The 19,189-nt window shown below is 41.2% G+C and overlaps 1 protein-coding gene and 1 long non-coding RNA gene across 2 annotated transcripts in view; one reads left to right on the forward strand and one right to left on the reverse strand.

The window, feature by feature from the left end:
• LOC116046387 (voltage-dependent calcium channel gamma-7 subunit-like) overlaps window positions 1-19,189 on the reverse strand; it is a 49,731-nt gene that overhangs the window by 6,403 nt on the left and 24,139 nt on the right. The window contains exons 3-4 of the mRNA XM_031294736.2: window positions 18,071-18,157; window positions 11,914-12,054 (exon numbers count right to left, since the gene is read on the reverse strand). Coding sequence (XP_031150596.1) covers window positions 11,914-12,054; window positions 18,071-18,157 — 228 coding nt within the window. The remainder of the gene's footprint in view (window positions 1-11,913; window positions 12,055-18,070; window positions 18,158-19,189) is intronic.
• On the forward strand, window positions 6,525-12,073 carry LOC116046388. The gene is made up of 3 exons (XR_004104130.2): window positions 6,525-6,748; window positions 8,700-8,704; window positions 12,061-12,073. It is a non-coding gene; the product is annotated as an uncharacterized LOC116046388 (long non-coding RNA).

Below are 19,189 nucleotides of genomic sequence, written 5' to 3' on the forward strand. Positions count from 1 at the left end.
CATCAACGCTTCTCTCAGCAGACATTTTGACCTGTTAAAGCAGGAAAAGCATAGGTGTAATTGATGACATTACCATAGCTACATTACATTTGGGTGATCCAGTTCCAGGGCTCTGTTACCGTCCATGCTCCCTCACTGACATGACACTTAATAAGCCACTGTTAACGGTATTATTTACCTGCTTTTGACAAGTCAATGCCAAGTTTACAGGAGATAAGTGTGCCGTTTACAGAGTTCAAGAGACTTGTTTTCGAAATGTTGTCATTAAGATAAATGATACTAACTGACAATTCCGTCTCTTATACACATCATCTAATTGATTTTGTCTTTCTTTGCAAGGCAACCACATGCTCTGGTCAGCTTAGCATCACTGTCTTATTGTTAACATACCAGATTTAAATGTTAGCTAACAGCCATATACATCTGTTGTGTCAACCACCTTTTCTGTGTACAACTCTGTGTTTTTGGGTTGACAAGTGAATGCAGTATGAATGTGTGTTCGTTAAAAGTGTGTCACAGGTGCATTTTCTGGAGTGAATGATGTTTAATGCTGAAGACAAAACAGATAAGGCCACTGGAGAAGCCAGGCCAGGTTGAGGAAGAAGAGAATGAAAGATCATGATATAAGTTCTTTTTGTTACTTCCATCCCTCACAAATATTACAAACTATGAATAGCTAGAAAAGCAGGAGGTGCAAGACTAATGTAGCATTACCCTGTAATACTAATCCTATTTGAATGGGCCTTTAGTCTCTTTGTATGTGTGTGTGTGTGTGTGTGTGTGTGTGTGTGTGTGTGCTCTGTAGCTGGAATAGCTAATGGTAACGTGTCCTTGTTGAACTGTAAATAGGCTGAGAAAACCCCAACAACAGGCTGTGCTGTGGTACAGAGATAAACAAGGACACACACACACACACAGACACACACACACACGTACACGCACACACTCCTAATGAGGGTGTAGTGTGTGTGTGCGTGCTTCCTCCCCTGTCGACAGACCAACCACTGCAGCTGACCTCCAAAATCCTCCAGCAGTGAAACTCTGACACACTAAACACAGCAAAGATGCTTTACTTTAAAAATCACCTTACAGCTCTTTTTCTCCCCTCAAAACATACATCACTGATACGTTATTATGCAGCACTACGTTAAACAGGAATGAAATAAAGCCAACATGGACTGTCATTTGAAAATATCTTAAGCCGGATTTCGGCTTTTGCTTCAGGGTGTTGCAGAGGCTCAGTGGCTCTGCAGAGCTGATGTGCTCCTCCTCAAAAATGTCAGGGACATGTTAACCACTACAACAGTGATTGGTCAGCCTGTACTGCTTTTGGACTGTACTGTACTGTACCAAATTATCTCTTTTATGCATTGCTCTGGAACAAATTTGGGCCTCACTACACAGAAAGCAAAGCTTGTTCTTAACATTTTGATATGAAACACACGGGGATCAGTTGTATGCAAATACCCTTAAAAGGAAATGTATAATGCCCTTAGACCTCAGACGGTTAAGTCACTATACTGAATGTAGGTAGGTTGTTACAGTAGCTGTAGGAAGAAGACATCTCCATTCTTAGTCCCACCTTCAAAACTCTGCACCTACAATATTTGAATGTGAACAGATATATATATATATCAATAAATCAACTCATAGGCTGGTTGCCTATACATGGGAGTAGAAACATAAATCTGGCTTTAATATGTACCACTTTAAAGAGTGACACATGCTTCTAGAAAATATTTGATGACTCAAAATTAAGTCATAGTTTATTTTTTTAAATAGAGCATCTGAATAAGTATATCTGTTCTGTGGCATCATCAGGTCTAGATTACCAACTGGGCAACCAACCATACAGTAGCTCAACACCAGCTGAAATGATACAGACCTTGAGGTGGGTTTAGCATTATCACCTAATCTGGGGTAGGGGTAGGATGTTAGAGTTAGGGTTAACAGTTAACCGGTATTCTGCGATATATTGCAATTTATACCTTTTTTTCCAACTTCAACGTATGTCCCCAAAGGAAAACTTTGTCAACATCTATAGTTCAACTAAAAAGAGTTTCTCTCTTTAACAAAAAAACTCAACTGCACCATCTTGTGGACTGAAAAAGCAATTGACTTTATTATTCTAGTACCAAAAAAATGAAATTCTCATGTGCAATTTATATAATAAAAGATTGATACTTGGCATCTGTGTATCGATACAGTATTGGCACGAAAAATATCGCACATATTTTTTTCCCCCCCGCCCCTAATCTAGGGACCCCTCATAGAGGGGCTCTCTGAACTCATAACCATAGCTTTAAAGCTGTAGTGGGTAGAAAAATGCCAGAATTTGAAGTAGAGTGAGACCTCTTCCTGCAGCTCTCCCTTCCCCCTCTTTGTCACATGGGCAATACATGTGCACAACAACTAATAGGAACGCTGCCTCTCTCTAAAATGTCCTGTAAAATGTCCTGTGATTGGCCGTGATGGCTAGATTATCTGAAGCAGAGCCAAGAGGAGGTGCAGAAGTCTAGTTTTCTCTCAGACCAAAGATTCACAGATTATTATAGAATCTTTGCCCAATGTCGCCAAAAATAAAGTGCCTACCACAGCTGTAAGACCACATTTAAGTGGTGCATATTCCCATATGAATGTGTGTTTAGTAAAATGGCTGGCACCTGGACTCCAGGAAAAATAAAGTTAAAATAGTACTGTATGCACTGTACTTGATGGGCACTAGAAGTAGTGAGCAGAGAATTGAAGTACTGGGGTCAATAAAATGTTGTGTTTTTCTGGCCATGGTTGTCAGATAATGTTTTACCTGTTGGTACTGTATGTTGTGGGATTCAGAACCTACTCACATCAGTAAAGTGAGACACATAAACTGATTTGTTTTTAATGATAAAACTGAAGTTTTTAATCACGCTTTAGACATGACATCTTAATACAAACATGCACAAACGCTCCATGATCTGCCTGCAGTCGAACATTATCTACAACGTAGAAAAAACAAGTGCGGCTGGAACAAACAGAGAATCTTCATCTGAAAACAGATTAGCAGAGCGCCATCTCGTTCCTGGTTGGAGATACCTGTTCGACAGTGATTGTTTGGAGTCACAGCTGAGCTGTGTAAAATGGGACGAATCAAAGCAGGAGACACATAAAGACTTAAGGAGGCACAAAGAAGATTTTTTTGGATATAAGTGAACAAACATGTCCTGTCAGTTAAGATGTCTTGGAGAAGCATGGCATAGGAAGGGTGGAACACTGAGGCTGTAGTTACAGCGATAATGTAATGTTTAAATATGGACACATTTCTGTTTTACTGCTCTCTGCAGACAATATGTTTCATCGAAAAACAGTGAACATATTCCGCAGATAGTCCTTTACAAATAAGATTTCAGATTACCTGGAACATTTTTTAATCTTTTGCACTGGAAGTAATGGGATTTAAGATTCTGGAATAACAAAGGAAGAAGAAGAAGTGGAACAACTCCTAGCCGCTCCACAAGTCACCAATGGATCCAGCATTTAGCAATTAAAAATGTACTTAAAATCCTTTGTGTATTTTTGTCTTTGGGTGCCTTTTGTTTTAAATTTGTCAAATGTCACTGTGTACACTTCACATCATTTAGATTTGATTTGTCCTTTAAAATTGACTTATCTTGCACTACAGTACATGTGATCCTTAACATTTCATATCTAAATTTTTTTTAAAGAGAAACAATGTATTCAATTGTGTTACTATGATTGGCTCCATAAAATAGGCAAAAAAAGAATAGAAGACATGGTTTTCACATCGGGGGTTGGGTGCACAAAAATAAAGACTGGAAACAAAGTCTCTATTTTATGTCTACTTGAATTCAATTTTATCAGTCGCTTCCATTATTCAAAATATGGAGAGTAAGTCAAACTGGTGGATTTCATTTTTGGAAAAGGGGAGAGAAAAAGGAGAGAGTTGTAAGTCCTTTTGTTGGCCGACAGATGGCAGCGTTGTGGCTGAATGCTCGGCTCAGCTCTCTTAAGTGGGCACCGGCTGTGTATGCACGTACGCCATAGACTGGTAAAACTAGACGTGCACACTCACACACATTCACAGAGGGAGACGCAAAAAAAGAGACAGAATTGGAGGAGAGAAGTGACTGGAGGAAGGACAGACATGATAAAACAGCTGGTCCACAGCTACCACGTTGTAACCTCGGGGTGGACTGTGACTGATGGACAGTTTTCATGACAAAAATACACACTTGCTGACAGAGACAGACAGTTTTTGCTGCAAAATCATTCTAGAATACCACTGATTCCTGGGTTTTTCCTCCCCTGCTGTGTTTGAAATAATTGCAGCACTGCCTTTGAAAATTGTTCCTCTTTTATGGCAAACAACAAGACAAAAACACAAGTAAGGAAAAGAAATCCAGCTTGAGTTTTGTCATTTTGCTGTTTCAGAGGTGAGAATGACAGCCATCGATTCTGGGCTCAATTATAATTTTTTTGTGCTGTGAACAATCAGACAGAAATAACTGAGTATATCTGACAGCAAAATGGTTTCAAAATGTTTTTCATTCCTCTCAGAAAGTGCTCAGCAATTCCGTTGAAATTACGTCCATAATCACAAAAATGCAGGTTTGTTCTCTGATTCTGTTTTTGCACTTCATCTTTTCTCTAAAAAAATAAGAGTTTATGTTCTAACATCCTGGTAAGATTCTGTTGCAAGTCTTTGTTTGTGTTTTTCTCTGTGTGCTGTCAAATTTGTAACTTTTGCCACACTAACACTTTTGCCATTTTCAATACGCTATTCAAATATAAATACAAATTTCATTCCACATGTAAAGATGACACATTACATGTGAAATGTCTAAAACCCACCTACTGCAGCCTGCAGTACACTGTCTATATGTAAAATGATGTATCAAATGTAAAGTGTAATATTACGTGTGCAATCAATGTTTACACATGTAAAAATATCCCAAAATCTCATGTTCCTATATGTGAATTTTTCACAGTGTATGTATACTTTTTCACATTTAATAAAATAAATAATATAACGAATATAATACCAATAGACTGTATGAACTAAAATATATAACACAATAAAGAATTATGATTTTGTTGTGCTTTTGTTCCTATCCAAAAGTGCTTTTTCTGTATTTTTTTTTTATCTGAACACATACATTGATCTGATGTATGTGCATGTCTGTGAGTTTGTCCATCTATATGCACGTATGTGTTTTTCTCCGTCTTGGCTCGGTGACATTCCCATGACATCATGGTTGCCTCGTCCATCCAAGTGTCCAGTCAGCACTCTGCCATGCTAAGCTAGCATCTGTGAGGTAAAGCTCACTCGTGCAAAAACAAAAAAAGTCTGAAACAGGAAGGTGATGTCATCCTGTCTGCTCAGAGAGAAAAAACCTCAACAACCACTTCATCAGCTGAACGCTCGACCCTGCTCTCGAGGTAACCGAGCACAAACGTCAGCCAGCTGTCCCGGAGCGACACGAGGAAGTGAGCTCACCCTGTTGGCTTTCAGTGACTCTCCTTACTAAAACACGACTCTGATGCAAATGCAACAGAAGGCTCAGTGAAAGATTTCACTGGTCGTCGACATGAGTCATGACAAGAGAGGACTTTGTTTAGTTAAATGATAATCCTCAGTGAGACAAGATGGATTACAGGCGCAAACTTTGTTCTGAGAGAGAACATTTTCTTTGTCTTTTTCGCTTAATTCGAGGCACACCACGGCCACGTTCAGCCCCGACAAAACGTAGTAGTTTTTTTACGGAAACAGGGGTGCGTTGAACATTCTGTTGTGTGCACATGCGCTCTGCCTTTTTATTATAGCGTGTGCCATTTTTCCAAGGTCAAAGTCGGAAACACGCCCCCTGACCTCGGATTTCTCAGGTCGGAACTCGGACAACCTCCGAGTACCCTGAGCTAAAAATCCAACATGGCTGCTCCGGGCATCAACAGTAGTGAAAGCTGTAGTTACATACAGTTATAAGCACTTCTGTTAGGGCTGGGCAATATATCAATACAAATTGATATCGTGATATGAGACTAGATATCGTCTTAGATTTTGGATATCGTAATATCGTGATATGACATAAGTGTTGTCTTTTCCTGGTTTTAATGGCTCCATTATAGTAAAGTGATGTCATTTTCTAAACTTACCAGACTGTTCTAGTTGTTCTATTATTTGCCTTTACCCACTTAGTCATTATATCCATTCCTGATGATTATTCATCACAAATTTCATTGTCAAAGTATTTTGTGAAAGCACCAATATCGCCGCAATATCGTTATCGAGGTATTTGGTGAAAAATATCGTGATATCTGATTTTCTTTTTTTTTAAAGATAATTTTTTGGGGCATTTTAGGCCTTTATTTATAGAGGACAGCTGGATACATGAAAGGGGAGAGAGAAGGGGAATGACATGCAGCAAAGGGCCACAGGTCAGAGTCGAACCCGCGGCCGCTGCTATATATGGGTGCGCACTCTACAAAGTGAGCTACCCAGTCGCCCGATATCTGATTTTCTCCATATCGCCCAGCCCTAACTTCTGTCTTATTTGTGTCTCACTAGATCAGTCGACAGCGCTGTCCATCTTCTAACTGTGGACATGTTGTTAGTCCCTTTGTATGCACAAGAGCTAATGAAAACAATGAAAATCCGACTTGTAAATGAAAGGCATTCAACTCGGGTGTGACGTTATTCCCAGCTTCGGCTTCCGAGTTCTGAGGTAAATGGAATGCACTATTACTACGAGTTTAGATACACGTCTCTGCTGATTGGGTATCACCTGTGACACAGCCAATAAACGAGACACACACCCACCAAACGAGAGAAAACATATCTCAAAGCCCACTGTTTCACACCGCTCCAAGGTAACATGTCGTTCAACATGGAAACCGTAGCAAAACGGTGCACACCGTATTGAGATTGAATGTGCCCCAGGCCTGTAAACAAAGTCATATAACTTTATACATTTTAATTGTTGGGAACACACTTCAGGAACTGTGAAATTACAACCCGTCATAAAAAGACTAAAATCACATTGTCTCCTATCCTTTAGTAAACTGACGGAGTACAGGGTGGACCAATTCTGACAGTGATAGTGAACGCAAATTGCACCTAAAATCTATCAAACACCCCCTGTAGGCTTGAAAGTTGGCTGTTGGACGTTTGCAGCTTGCTTCTCTATTAAACAGTGGCTATAGCAAACTTGAATTCATGACAGTTACAATCACATCAAGTTTCACAGTAGGAACAGCATCAAAAATAGCTTTGTTTTTGCAGAAATCTGGCTAGATACACTACTTTTGTCTAGTTTTACAGAGTAGCACAACACTTAAGCAATGTTAAATTGTTGCCGTTTTGTGATGTGTGAAGAGATCTCCCTAACCCTAACCCTAACCCCACACACCCTGCTAACTGGAAAAGACTAAGATCTATTAAATCCAAAACATCTAGCAGCTACTCAACAGATCCTCAGACACTACGACAGTACCTCATGGATACAATGCACTGACACTTTATAATTCTTGACTACACTGATTGTAGGATGCCCTTCAGCACTGGAGCTTTACTTTTTTAAACATATTTATCTATTTTATTATGGGTTGAATGTTAAGCATTTATGCGGGGGAGGCACAGGGGAGTGGGGTTGTGTCTATATGTGTCTTTATGTGTTTTTAACGGGTATTGTCAGTCCTGCTATGAATGCTTTCTGGGTTTTTTTTGTAATGAGCACACTGCACCAAATTCCTAGCAACTTACGTAGTTGCTTGAAAGGGGTTTTTCCTTCAGACACTTCATTGGAATCAACGGACCAACCCAAAACATGAAATGTTTAACAATGTTTGGTCATATTGTGTTATTTCGATGGATTTAATACACTGAAATGTGAGTCTGTCTTTTTTTTAATATGGACTGCCATGTGGGCCTATGAAAGGGAAAGTGTGATCAAACATTTCATCCAGTAACTTTCGACTCAGCACTTGAGGCTTTCAGCTACGTGGCTGGAATAAAATGGGACTGCGCTGAAGGTTGGTGTCCAGTCCACTTACTGCAGTGAGTTAATGTGAGATTTTTGGCTCAGACCAAAACGGTGTCATTCTGGAGAAAACCAACCTCCTCATTACAACTTTCTGATTGAAACTACACAAAGTAGCCTTCCAGACTATTTGGTTTAACTATTCACTTTTTTACCAAAACATCAAATCACTGCTGCCCTGCAGCTTCCTCGGCAGAAAGCAATTATTTGGAATTAAATCCCATTCACTGTTCAGCCAGCAGCGAGAGCAAGGTAAGGTCTGACAAGCTGTCAACTGGGGAAAGGAAATGAGAGCCGCAGAGTGAGTCGGCCATCCACTGAGCTGTCTTTTTTTATCATTAACCTTAAAGAATGTTGACTCTTAACAAGCTGGCTCCTCTTCTGCTCTGCTGCTTCTTAAACATCTTATTTAAGCCGACGGGTGAGGGAGGGGTTTGACACTTCAAACAGGTCTTACACTATTTATTATATCATACCTCTGCCTTTTTGGCTGTTTCTGCAGTCCTGATGAACCGGAGTCCTGTGGCTTTCTCACAGATCCTGCTGCCATAATTTTCACAATAAAAGAATTACATATATTAATTTGAATTTAATTTATGTTTTTGGAGGAAAAGATACTACTGCCTGGCAGCATTTTTTTCAACTGAAGAACGTGCGACTGAGAGGAGGTTGGGTTGGACATACAAAGAACAAAGTACAGGCCAGAGTCTGTATCCCACAAAGAGTTAAGGTTAGGGAAAGGTTGTTTTTATGTTTTCATCTGCTTGTCAATCGAATTATCTGAAGTTCGCTCAAAACATTCATGCGAATAAAGCCAGTGAAAGTGTGTTTCCATCCAATGGCTTTAAAGCGAATAAAAACCTGTGTAAGGACGTCACATGCTGTTGTGTGGTGAAACTGGTATATTGAGTAGATCTGAGACATTTTAAGGTGTTACCATTCATTTTCGTACTGAATCATTCAACATTCAAGCTAACATTTGCAAACAAAGTTTTCTAGGCAAAATGGATCGCGCCGTCTACCTACAAATGATTAATTTTGCATAAAAGTGCTTAAGTGCCAGCTGATAGCGACTATGGCTTATCAAGCCATAATAAGACAACGCTATCAAAACATCGCTATGATGATGCACATACAGATGCACGCAAATGCCAGACAACATCTAAAATAGCGGTTATATTTTGCTTGTAAATTAAATTTAAAAAGTCTCTCATCTGTCTTTGTTGACACCCGCCATTTCTGCAAAGACAGTGGAAATGACCTAAAACTTCTTCTTTGTTTTATGGTGGGTTGCAACCATAAAATGACCTAAAACATAATTGCAATTCATTATTTATTCGGCAAATAACGTTTCCATCAGCGTTTATCGCATAAGCCGTTTACAGACAAAGAGATTAAGAGAAAATCCGATGAGATCGAACATACAAACTTTGTGTCGATATTCATGAAATTCAATCGAATTTTACTGTTTCCATAAGGAATTTTTCATTCACTATTACTTAAAGCAACACTAAAGAACTTTTCCCGCTTTGGTTCCCCTACAGGTTGGAAGCGGAATTGTCCATTACATTACATGTTAGTTTGCCAGATCGGGTTCACATAAAAATGTGTGGATGGAAACATGACTACTGAAAAAGTTAATTTAATTTAAATTTTAGATTCTCAGTCAACTAATTTTTCTACTTTAATGTCTAGAGGCCCTATTTTAACAATCTAAGCGCACGGCGTGAAGCGCATGGCGCAGGTGCGTTTAGGGCATGTCCAAATCCACTTCTGCTAGTTTGACAGCGGAAAAAAGGGTCCGTGCGCCAGGCGCATAGTTCAAAAGGGTTGTACTTAATGTCTTAATTAATCATAGGTGTGTTTTAGGCATAACATGCAATAAACCAATCAGAGTGTCATCTTCCATTCCCTTTAAAAGCCAGGCGCATTTGTACCTTGGCGCATTTGTACCTTGGCGCATTGTACCGTAATATTTTTATTTGTAATCTTTTGCATGTTTGTGTGCTGCTGTGCACGAGTCTAGGTGCATTTTACTAATGCGCTGTTAAAATAGCAATGAAATGCTGCGCTATTGACTTTAGACCAGGTTTTTGTTGGTCAATGGCGCGATCACTTTACCGCTGCCTCAAGATAGCAATACGCCAAGAATTCACCTGAACACACCTCCCTGTTAAGACCACCACACGCATGGGCACAAAGATGGGCACAGGTGCATTTGCTATTTAAACAACGTGGGCCCTGGACGGGAAATTGACAACTGCGTCAGTCTTAAACTAGCAAAGACATTTGCTGTGCTGTGCTGCGCCGGGTGCAAGATAGGGCCCTAGATGTCTTTTGTTCTACAAATCATGAGCCTGCTTACGCTTACTTTTTTAAATCCACAGACTGTAGACTAAAGCCTAATTTATGGTTCTGCGTTGAATAGGTACGTGCGTAGTACGTGTTGATACGAACCCTATGGCGTAGCCTAACGTGCACCTCCCCAGAAATGTAACTATGCGTCGCGGCGACGCAGACCACAACAACTGTGATTGGTCCGCTTGAGAGTGGCTTGGTAGCGCCGCATTTCCCCCGACTCATTTCCAGGTTCTCCTGCTTCGTGAACGACATGAAATCAAGGAGAGGGTTAACCTTTCCTGCTACAGCTTTCATGGTCAGAAAGCACAGGGGAGACACTTTGTTTCTCCGTCTCCAACGCTGGAGTCGTTACTCGCGCCGAAGCTAATCCCTGTCTCCCTTTCACTCGCTCTACCACACTCTCCCCATCACGCACACATGCCTACTCTGCTATTCTCTTGAAGAGATACGCTAGAACGACGCAGACACACCAGCCCACAAGAATAAATCCTCATAACGGCGTAGGCCACTTACGTAGGTTACAGCATAGGCTCTGCATAGAGGCAACGTACTACTATAAATCAGCCTTAACAGGACACTGTTTAGACCACAAATCCCACTTTTCGGACTTTGCACTGATTCAATTACATTTTATTGCATTACAGTAGGATTACTGCAGCTGTTTGACTCACTACAAGGTGCTACAAACTCACCTTTGCTCACATAATATAGATTGTGTCGCTTTGATGTTTGTACTGGAGCAAATACATGTACATCTGTTCATCAAGGACAAAAAAAAGTGTTTGTTTTGCTGCTGCACAAAAAAATACTATTGCAAAATGGCAACAAACTGTTTGTGGACAGGACGGTCAACACGTTAAACCAGAACCTGTAACCTCAGCCATTCTTAAATCTCTGATACAACACTATTCCTAAAGCCTTAGTATCTGTAGTAATGGGACGAGTTTTTAGTCTTTATCAGCATCGTGCGAAAGCCTGTAATTTAAAGCGAGGCAGGAAAATAGTGACCCAAGGGCAGCTGAGGAGAGTTGACGGACAAGTGAAATTACTTGATCATAAACCTTTGAGAACGGCTCGGGGAAGATTGGCTAAAAGAGCAAAAATATATTTCTCACAGTTGCATCTGTCCCATTAGTTGGATGGAGCTCACATGATTTTTCTTTTGCCATACATTCACTGAGCAAATCGCATTTGTATTCCTAGAAAACGTGTTTGTTCTCCAAAGAGCTTCGATGCACAGATCCTCCGACCGCTGTGTACAGAGGTTTGTCTCCCAGGCTGCTTTGCAATGACTACAAGACACAGCAGAATAATGAGACAAACTGTGACAGGAAAAGCCTGGAGTCTGTATTTGTTCCACAAGAGTATAACAATTAGTGTTCTGTGAGTTTTTGATTGTTTGCAAACCTTGTTTCCGGGCACTATGAACTGAGAATAATTCCACTTTATAAACGAGACTTACAGTGCAGGGGTGGAGGATGTCTTTCATGACTTTAAACTTTGTAGTGTATATTACCTGACAGTATGAAGAATATTCCGGAAACGAAGGCGAGGATGGTGCGCTGCGGTCGGATGTGTCCAATGTTGCTGATGACGAAAGCAGTAAAGACGAAGAGCAGGGAGACCATGGGGAAGGGAGTGGCAGTTCGGACCATTTCTGCAGGACAGGGAGGATTGTGGGAGAGGGTAAGAGAAGGACGGACATGATTAAAAAAAAGATCACGCAGACTTTAGCAGGGAGGAAATCTTTATAAATAAAGACTTGAATTCACTTGAGTAAATGAATGACAGAATGCTGCAAGTTGTTTGGTGCCAAAATCCAATTAAAAGTTTTATTCTGGCATGAGTTTTAACAATTTTATTGAAAGATGTTCCCACTTTTAAGAGTCAACTTTATTTTTGTGAGTAAAAAATCCTTCAAACCTCAGTGAAGCATAAATCATTTAAAATCTTATCAACTTTTTTCTTGAGCTTTTTCTGCATTGAAACTGGTGAAGGCAAAGACGTGAGTAAGTTTGATATGAAAACTATGAATATTAAATTCCTTTGATAATGACTATGATTCTTCATGGTTTGTCATCCATTTGCAATGAAACCAGCCAACCAAGTAGCATGTATGAAACGTTTTTATTTCTTTCTATTAAAATGGCATCAATAATGTTATTTTGTTTAGTGGTAGGTGCGTTCTTTTCTTTTGTAGTAGAAACCACAGGGACTCTTCCCTCACAGCTTGCTAAAATCATTGCACAGTAAATCTAAAATTGGCAGTTTCAACTTTTTTTTCATTTGTATTTACTTTGTACACTAAAATCCTTGTTATTGCACATATTAGATGCTTTGGTTCCTACTCCAAACTTCAGAGTTTTGGTAACTTCAAGGCAGTGGAACAAGCTATAAACACAGCATTGACACATTATCAAATGTGTTTGCAAACATCTGCCCATTCACACATCCAGCAAAGAAAGAGAAATATTATCGTTCACATGGAGACCTGTTCCTAATCACCCGATGAATTTAAAGTGCCCATATTATGAAAAAAATCACTTTTTCTGGGATTTGGGGTGTTATTTTTTGTCTCTGGTGCTTCCACACGCATACAAACTTAGAAAAAAAAAACATCCATGCTGTTTTGAGCGAGATACGGGTTTATGAATGTATCCTGCCTTCAGTCTCCGGGTGAGCTGGTTAAAATCGGCAGGGCCATATACGTCATCGGCCAAAACGTTTGGTGTGTGCTAACCACTTTAGCTAATACCACATCAGTTAGCTGTTTCTCCAACTTCGGTCAGTACAAGGCAGGATTAGCCGGGAGACTTCTTCTAAACGAGGGCACACTTCCAACTTTGAGTTGAATACCTGCAGACGAAGGACATGTAAGTAGTTCTATACAATTTATTTTATAGAACTCGTGTGTGTTGTAGCAGTGTTTTGCCATTGAGAATGAGGTGGCTAACCGCTATCAGTGTTATCTTCTAGCCCAGTACCCAGCTACTGCGCATGTGCGACTCCCAACAAAGATGGGATAGAAGTGTGATGCCTCACTCTGTAGCTAAAACAGAGAACTCAACACTCAGGGTGAAAAGAGGAGCTGCAGCAATGTGCAGTACAACAAATATATGGTGTTTTTTGAAAATTAAACCATGTAAACCTATTCTGGTACAACCTGAAACCTGAAAATGAGCATAATATGGGCGCTTTAAGTACGGTTGTAATTCTCTTCTTTTAGCTCTGTTTTGGTGGTCCAACGACAGCAGAGAGAAATGTTTGGCTGCTAAATGCTCCTCTACACTCACCAGCAAGTCGCACACTTATTTCTTAGAGCTTTTATGCTTAAACAATGCTGAAGAAAAGTGTGAAGTTGCCGGATGTAAAACCAAAACAATAAGCTGAAAGACCCTAAAACACTTTGTAGCGCTGAGGGGAAATGCAGAGTCGGGTGATAATTCTCTGTGGGTTCATCATCGTCACATAAACAGTAAAAATAATGGACGTAACATCAGTGACGTCCCCCAATGGTTTGTGAACTACCATTTGAAAGCCTCAAGTTTGGCAATTTGGCCGTTGCCTTTGGTTTTTTGAAACTGGACATGGCCAGTTTTGGACGAAAAGGTGAATCTCTCATCATGCCAGTGTTGTTTATGGTTGCGATGGCGCTGTGCCAAGCTAAACGCTGAAGAGGGAAAAGGTGGGGTGGTGTCAACGTTTAAGACAAAAATATAGACAGCACCCAAAACAAGTTCCCGGCTATTTTAATGTACACCGTGCCATAGTTAGCATCACTAAGCCTCTGTCCTGATTGATAGGTTGGTGTGTAGCCACATCAAGCATGCCCTGCTTTATCATCAATTACAAAATAAATGGGACCGGGCGCCTGGGTAGCTCACCTTGTAGAGCAGGTGCCCATATATAGAGGTTTACTCCTCAATGCAGCGGCCGCAGGTTCAATCAGAATCAGAATCAGAAAGGGCTTTATTACCAAGTACGTTGCACATACGAGGAATTTGTCATGGTGTTGTTGGAGCATGTCACACATACAAATATAAGAAGGATAAAAAGAATATAAACAATATAAGTATAAACATATACACACAGTATGTATTAATAACGATAAAATAAATTTAAATAAATAGTCAAATAAGTTAAACAGTAGTAAAAAGGAACGCTAATGCAGAGTAGGTACAGTGGCATGAGGAGCCAGAGGTGTAGTTTGGAGAGAGTCAGGATGGATTCCGGGCCTTGTTAATAAGGCTAGTGGCGGAGGGGACAAAACTGTTTATGTGGCGTGAGGTTTTGGTCCTGATGGACCTCATCCTCCTGCCAGAGGGGAGTGGCTCAAAGAGCTTGTGTCCGGGGTGGGAGGGGTCAGCCACAATCTTTCCAGCACGCTTCAGAGTCCTGGTGGCGTATAGGTCCTGGAGCGGCGGCAGATTGCAGCCAATCACCTTCTCAGCTGACCGAATGACACGTTGCAGTCTGCCCTTGTCCTTGCCAGTGGCAGCAGCGTACCAGATGGTGATGGAGGATGTGAGGATGGACTCAATGATGGCTGTGTAGAAGTGCACCATCATTGTCTTTGGCAGGTTGAATTTCTTCAGCTGCCGCAGGAAGTACATCCTCTGTTGTGCTTTCTTGACGAGGGAGCTGATGTTCAGCTCCCACTTGAGGTCCTGGGAGATGGTAGTTCCCAGGAAGCGGAAAGACTCCACAGTGTCAATTGTGGAGCCACAGAGGGTGATGGGGGCAAGTGAGGCTGGGTTCTTTCTGAAGTCCACAACCATCTCCACTGTCTTTAGAGCGTTGAGCTCTAGGTTGTTTTGCCTGCACCAGGTCACCAGGTGGTCAGCCTCCCACCTGTAGGCGGACTCGTCTCCATCAGAGATGAGTCCGATGAGGGAGGTGTCGTCCGCAAACTTCAGAAGCTTGACGGACTGGTGACTGGAGGTGCAGCTGTTGGTGTACAGGGAGAAGAGCAGAGGAGAAAGAACGCAGCCCTGGGGCGATCCGGTGCTGATGGTCTGTGAGTCGGAGACGTGTTTCCCCAGCTTCACATGCTGCTTCCTGTCAGACAGGAAGTCAGTGATCCACCTGCAAGTGGAGTCAGGCACACCAAGCTGGGAGAGTTTCTCCTGGAGCAGAGCCGGGATGATGGTATTGAAGGCAGAGCTGAAGTCCACAAACAGGATCCTGGCGTAGGTTCCTGCGGAGTCCAGGTGCCGGAGGATGTAGTGGAGGGCCAAATTGACTGCATCATCTACAGACCTATTGGCTCTGTAGGCAAACTGCAGGGGGTCCAGGAGGGGGTCGGTGATGGCTTTGAGGTGTGAAAGCACAAGGCGCTCAAAGGACTTCATAACCACAGAGGTCAGGGCGACGGGTCTGAAGTCATTAAGTCCTGTGGTCCTTGGCTTCTTGGGGACAGGGATTATGGTTGAGGTCTTGAAACAGGCTGGCACGTGACATGTCTCCAGTGAGGTGTTAAAAATGTCTGAACACTGGAGACAGCTGGTCAGCGCAGTGCTTCAAGCTGGATGGGGAGACAGCATCCGGTCCAGCAGCTTTCCTGGGATTCTGTCTCCTAAAAAGTCTGTTGACGTCCCTCTCGTGAATGGAAAGAGTCGTCACTGAGGTGGGAGGGGGGGTGGAGGTGGAGGGGACCTTTAAGGAGGGCATTGGTGGGGGGGGCCAGGACCCTGTTGAGGTGGGGGAGGTGGAGGTGATGCACAGTGGCTGTAGCAACTGTGCAACTCCGTCCTGCAGCCCTTTACTGCATGTCATTCCCCCTCTCTCTCCCTTTTCATGTCTTCAGCTGTCCTATATAAATAAAGGCCTAAAATGCCCAAAAAATAATCTTAAAAAATAAAAAACAAATAAATGGGACCATAATTTACGATGGTTATATAGTAAATTAATTGTAATTTTCTTACTATTTCGTACGAACACACAGTGTTAGCTTTGTAGAATGTTTTGTGTGGAGACACTGGAGAGACTTATCCTTGTCTTATAATTCTAGCCATGAACGTACAATGACATTCTAGCATGTTTTGTGTTGCAAGGTGAGAGCATTTTAGTTTATTAGAACAAGAATTTGGAGAGGCTGAAACATCCCTGAGTGTTTTCCTGGCAAAGCGTAACCATGACATGAAAAATGTAGAAAATGCACAAGTAGAATAACAAAATATGTCTTTTCTGATCACAGTATTGTTGTTTTCTTTTAGAGAAAAAAATGTTTCAAAATACCCCGGTTCATAGACAGTTTTTACTACTCATAACCCGAGATGTGTTGAAGCTCACTCAGGGTTATGTTAAGCGAGGCTGTGTATGATTTGTTCAGCAACTTCTCTACGGTGCTAACTGCAGTGTTATGACTTGTGCGTCTATGCCTGAGGACATTTATCTAGCATTAAACGGACCGAACACCTTCCCCCTGGTGTCTCCAACAACAGTGCATGCCACACTTCAAAGAGACGGAGCAAAGTGCGGCGGGCAGAGCACTTCACTTCAACTGTGAGCCAGTTCACAGTGTCAACATCTTAAATCATTAAAACAGCTCAGAGACAAAATAGCTCCGTGGGGAACTTCAGCGAGCTCTCGACATTCATTTACTGTTTGATAAAAAAAAGTTCAGTATACACAATCTTTTTGAAATAATTATGGTTCTTCACAGGTTCTTACTTTAATTTGTATGTCAGAAACAAAATGTTTTCTTTTTTGTATTAATGTGTATCTTCAGTGTTTTTTTGCTGTCCTGAGAAAACCATGTATCCAAAATGTCAACTGTTCATGACCTGAGACAAACTGCTTTCATTTCAGCATTGTTCTGATAATTCAAAGGGTTTCGGTGTAGTTTAAAAAGCAGAATCTAACCCAGAATAATTTTCTCAATCTTTCATCTTAAATTTGTCCAAAATAAATTCTAAAATCACCAAATTTGGAGATTTGTTTTCACTGGATAGCAACGCCAGATTCTACATTAATTATTGTGGAGTGGGCTGTGGAAGGTTTAGTGAGTTCTGCTCCGAGTTTCTTCCACCTTTTCTGGGATTTTAAGTAACTCCTACTTGACTTGGAGTAGAATGATTGTTGGCAGGTGGAGACCGAGCCTGATTAGACAATCAATGATACCTGGTCCCTATTAGGTCTCACCTACCACATGTGAAGTTCAAACACACCTGGTTTGTTTGCTGTTTTTGTGTGTGTACGTTTTTACAAAGCTTGTGTAAGGAATATACAGATGTTTTACATTGCCACTAGTAAGCTACTGGAAAATCAGTATTTGAAGTGGTCTTTCACACTGTTAGAGCATCACAGAGAGCAACCTGACCCAGGATCTGTGCACAGATATAGTATGAAAGCATGTTAGCTGTGCTTTGAATCATGTTCTGTATATCACATTTAGAAAGATTTAATCTCTATCTGATCTCTACAAGTTATACATCTTAGATGGATCTACTTTGATAACGTTTGGTAACATTAGATAAATTACACTTTTTTATTTCAACAAAATATCTTCTCTAAGCAAAATTATTTTTAAATTTATTTTGAAATGTAATAATAGGATGACAAGAGTAAAACTATTCCAACCGATTGTGATCTAATCTATGTGTGTGTGTGTGTGTGTGTGTGTGTGTGTGTGTGTGTGTGTGTGTGTGTGTGTGTGTGGATATGTGACTTACTGAGTATGTTGGCTGTATTTTCTGTCGTGATCTCTATCTCTGGCTCGGTAAAATACTCCGACGCCACACATCTGCCCTTCTCTGGTCCTGAGAGAGAGAAAAAGGAAACAATGATGAGAGGAGAGGAGAGATGAGAGAGAGGTTAAGTGGGAGGTGGACGGGTCTTATTTGGATCACAAATAATATTTGCATATGGAAATAAAACCAGAATAAACCAAACAAAAACAGAAGTTTAAAAACACTGCGAAAGGGCAGATGGAGAGGCCGAGACCGAGCGGCGGCGGGGAGAATAACAGAGAGATCTCGGAAGGACGAATGAAAAGAGAGGTGAAAGGGGATAAGGAGCAAAAGAGATTAAGTAGAACAGAAAGAGAGACAGGGAGGCAGAGAATGGAAAAAAGTGAATTAGAGGCAGAGACAGATGGAGGTCAGAAGGTTCAGGAGAAAACAAGGACTGAGCTGAGAGGGAGAGAGGAGCTGAATACAGACACTACAATTAACCTCAAACTGTAGGCGCACACCCACACACACATATATACACAAAAATATGTCAACAACATGATGCCTACATGCACAGACAAACAGGATTTATTTCCCCTCTTTCACTCACACACACACACACACACACACACACACACACACACACACACACACACACACACACACACACACGTTCTAAATGCCACCAGCGTTTTCCCTCCTCTGACCTTTTGTACCAGGCGACAGACAACAGGGAAACACAAACATGGCCGCCTCCCAAGAGCAACACCATCATGATTTGAAACACAGAGACAGCCACTGCAATAAGGACAGCTTTTTGTATCTATCCCTGCTGTGTGTGTTTGTGTGTATGAATGAACACTCACTTTTCATTGGGGTCGCCATGATCTTTAAAAGCTAAATTTAACTGGAGGTGACATACTGCTTCACTGACTCTCTCATAGTTTATGCTCTCTCCACTTAAATTGTAAAAAAAAAAAATTAAATTACAACATAATCCTTGGCTGTACCTCAGCCAAAATTAGATGTGATGTTCGGCTCAGGGGTTATAATGGTCATCTAATGCCAGAGAGTGAGAATTCATCAGCATGTGTGCACTGTTGAAAATCAGTGGTGTGA

The sequence above is a fragment of the Sander lucioperca genome, chromosome 16 (assembly GCF_008315115.2).
Source record: "Sander lucioperca isolate FBNREF2018 chromosome 16, SLUC_FBN_1.2, whole genome shotgun sequence".
Taxonomy (NCBI): Eukaryota; Metazoa; Chordata; class Actinopteri; order Perciformes; family Percidae; genus Sander; species Sander lucioperca.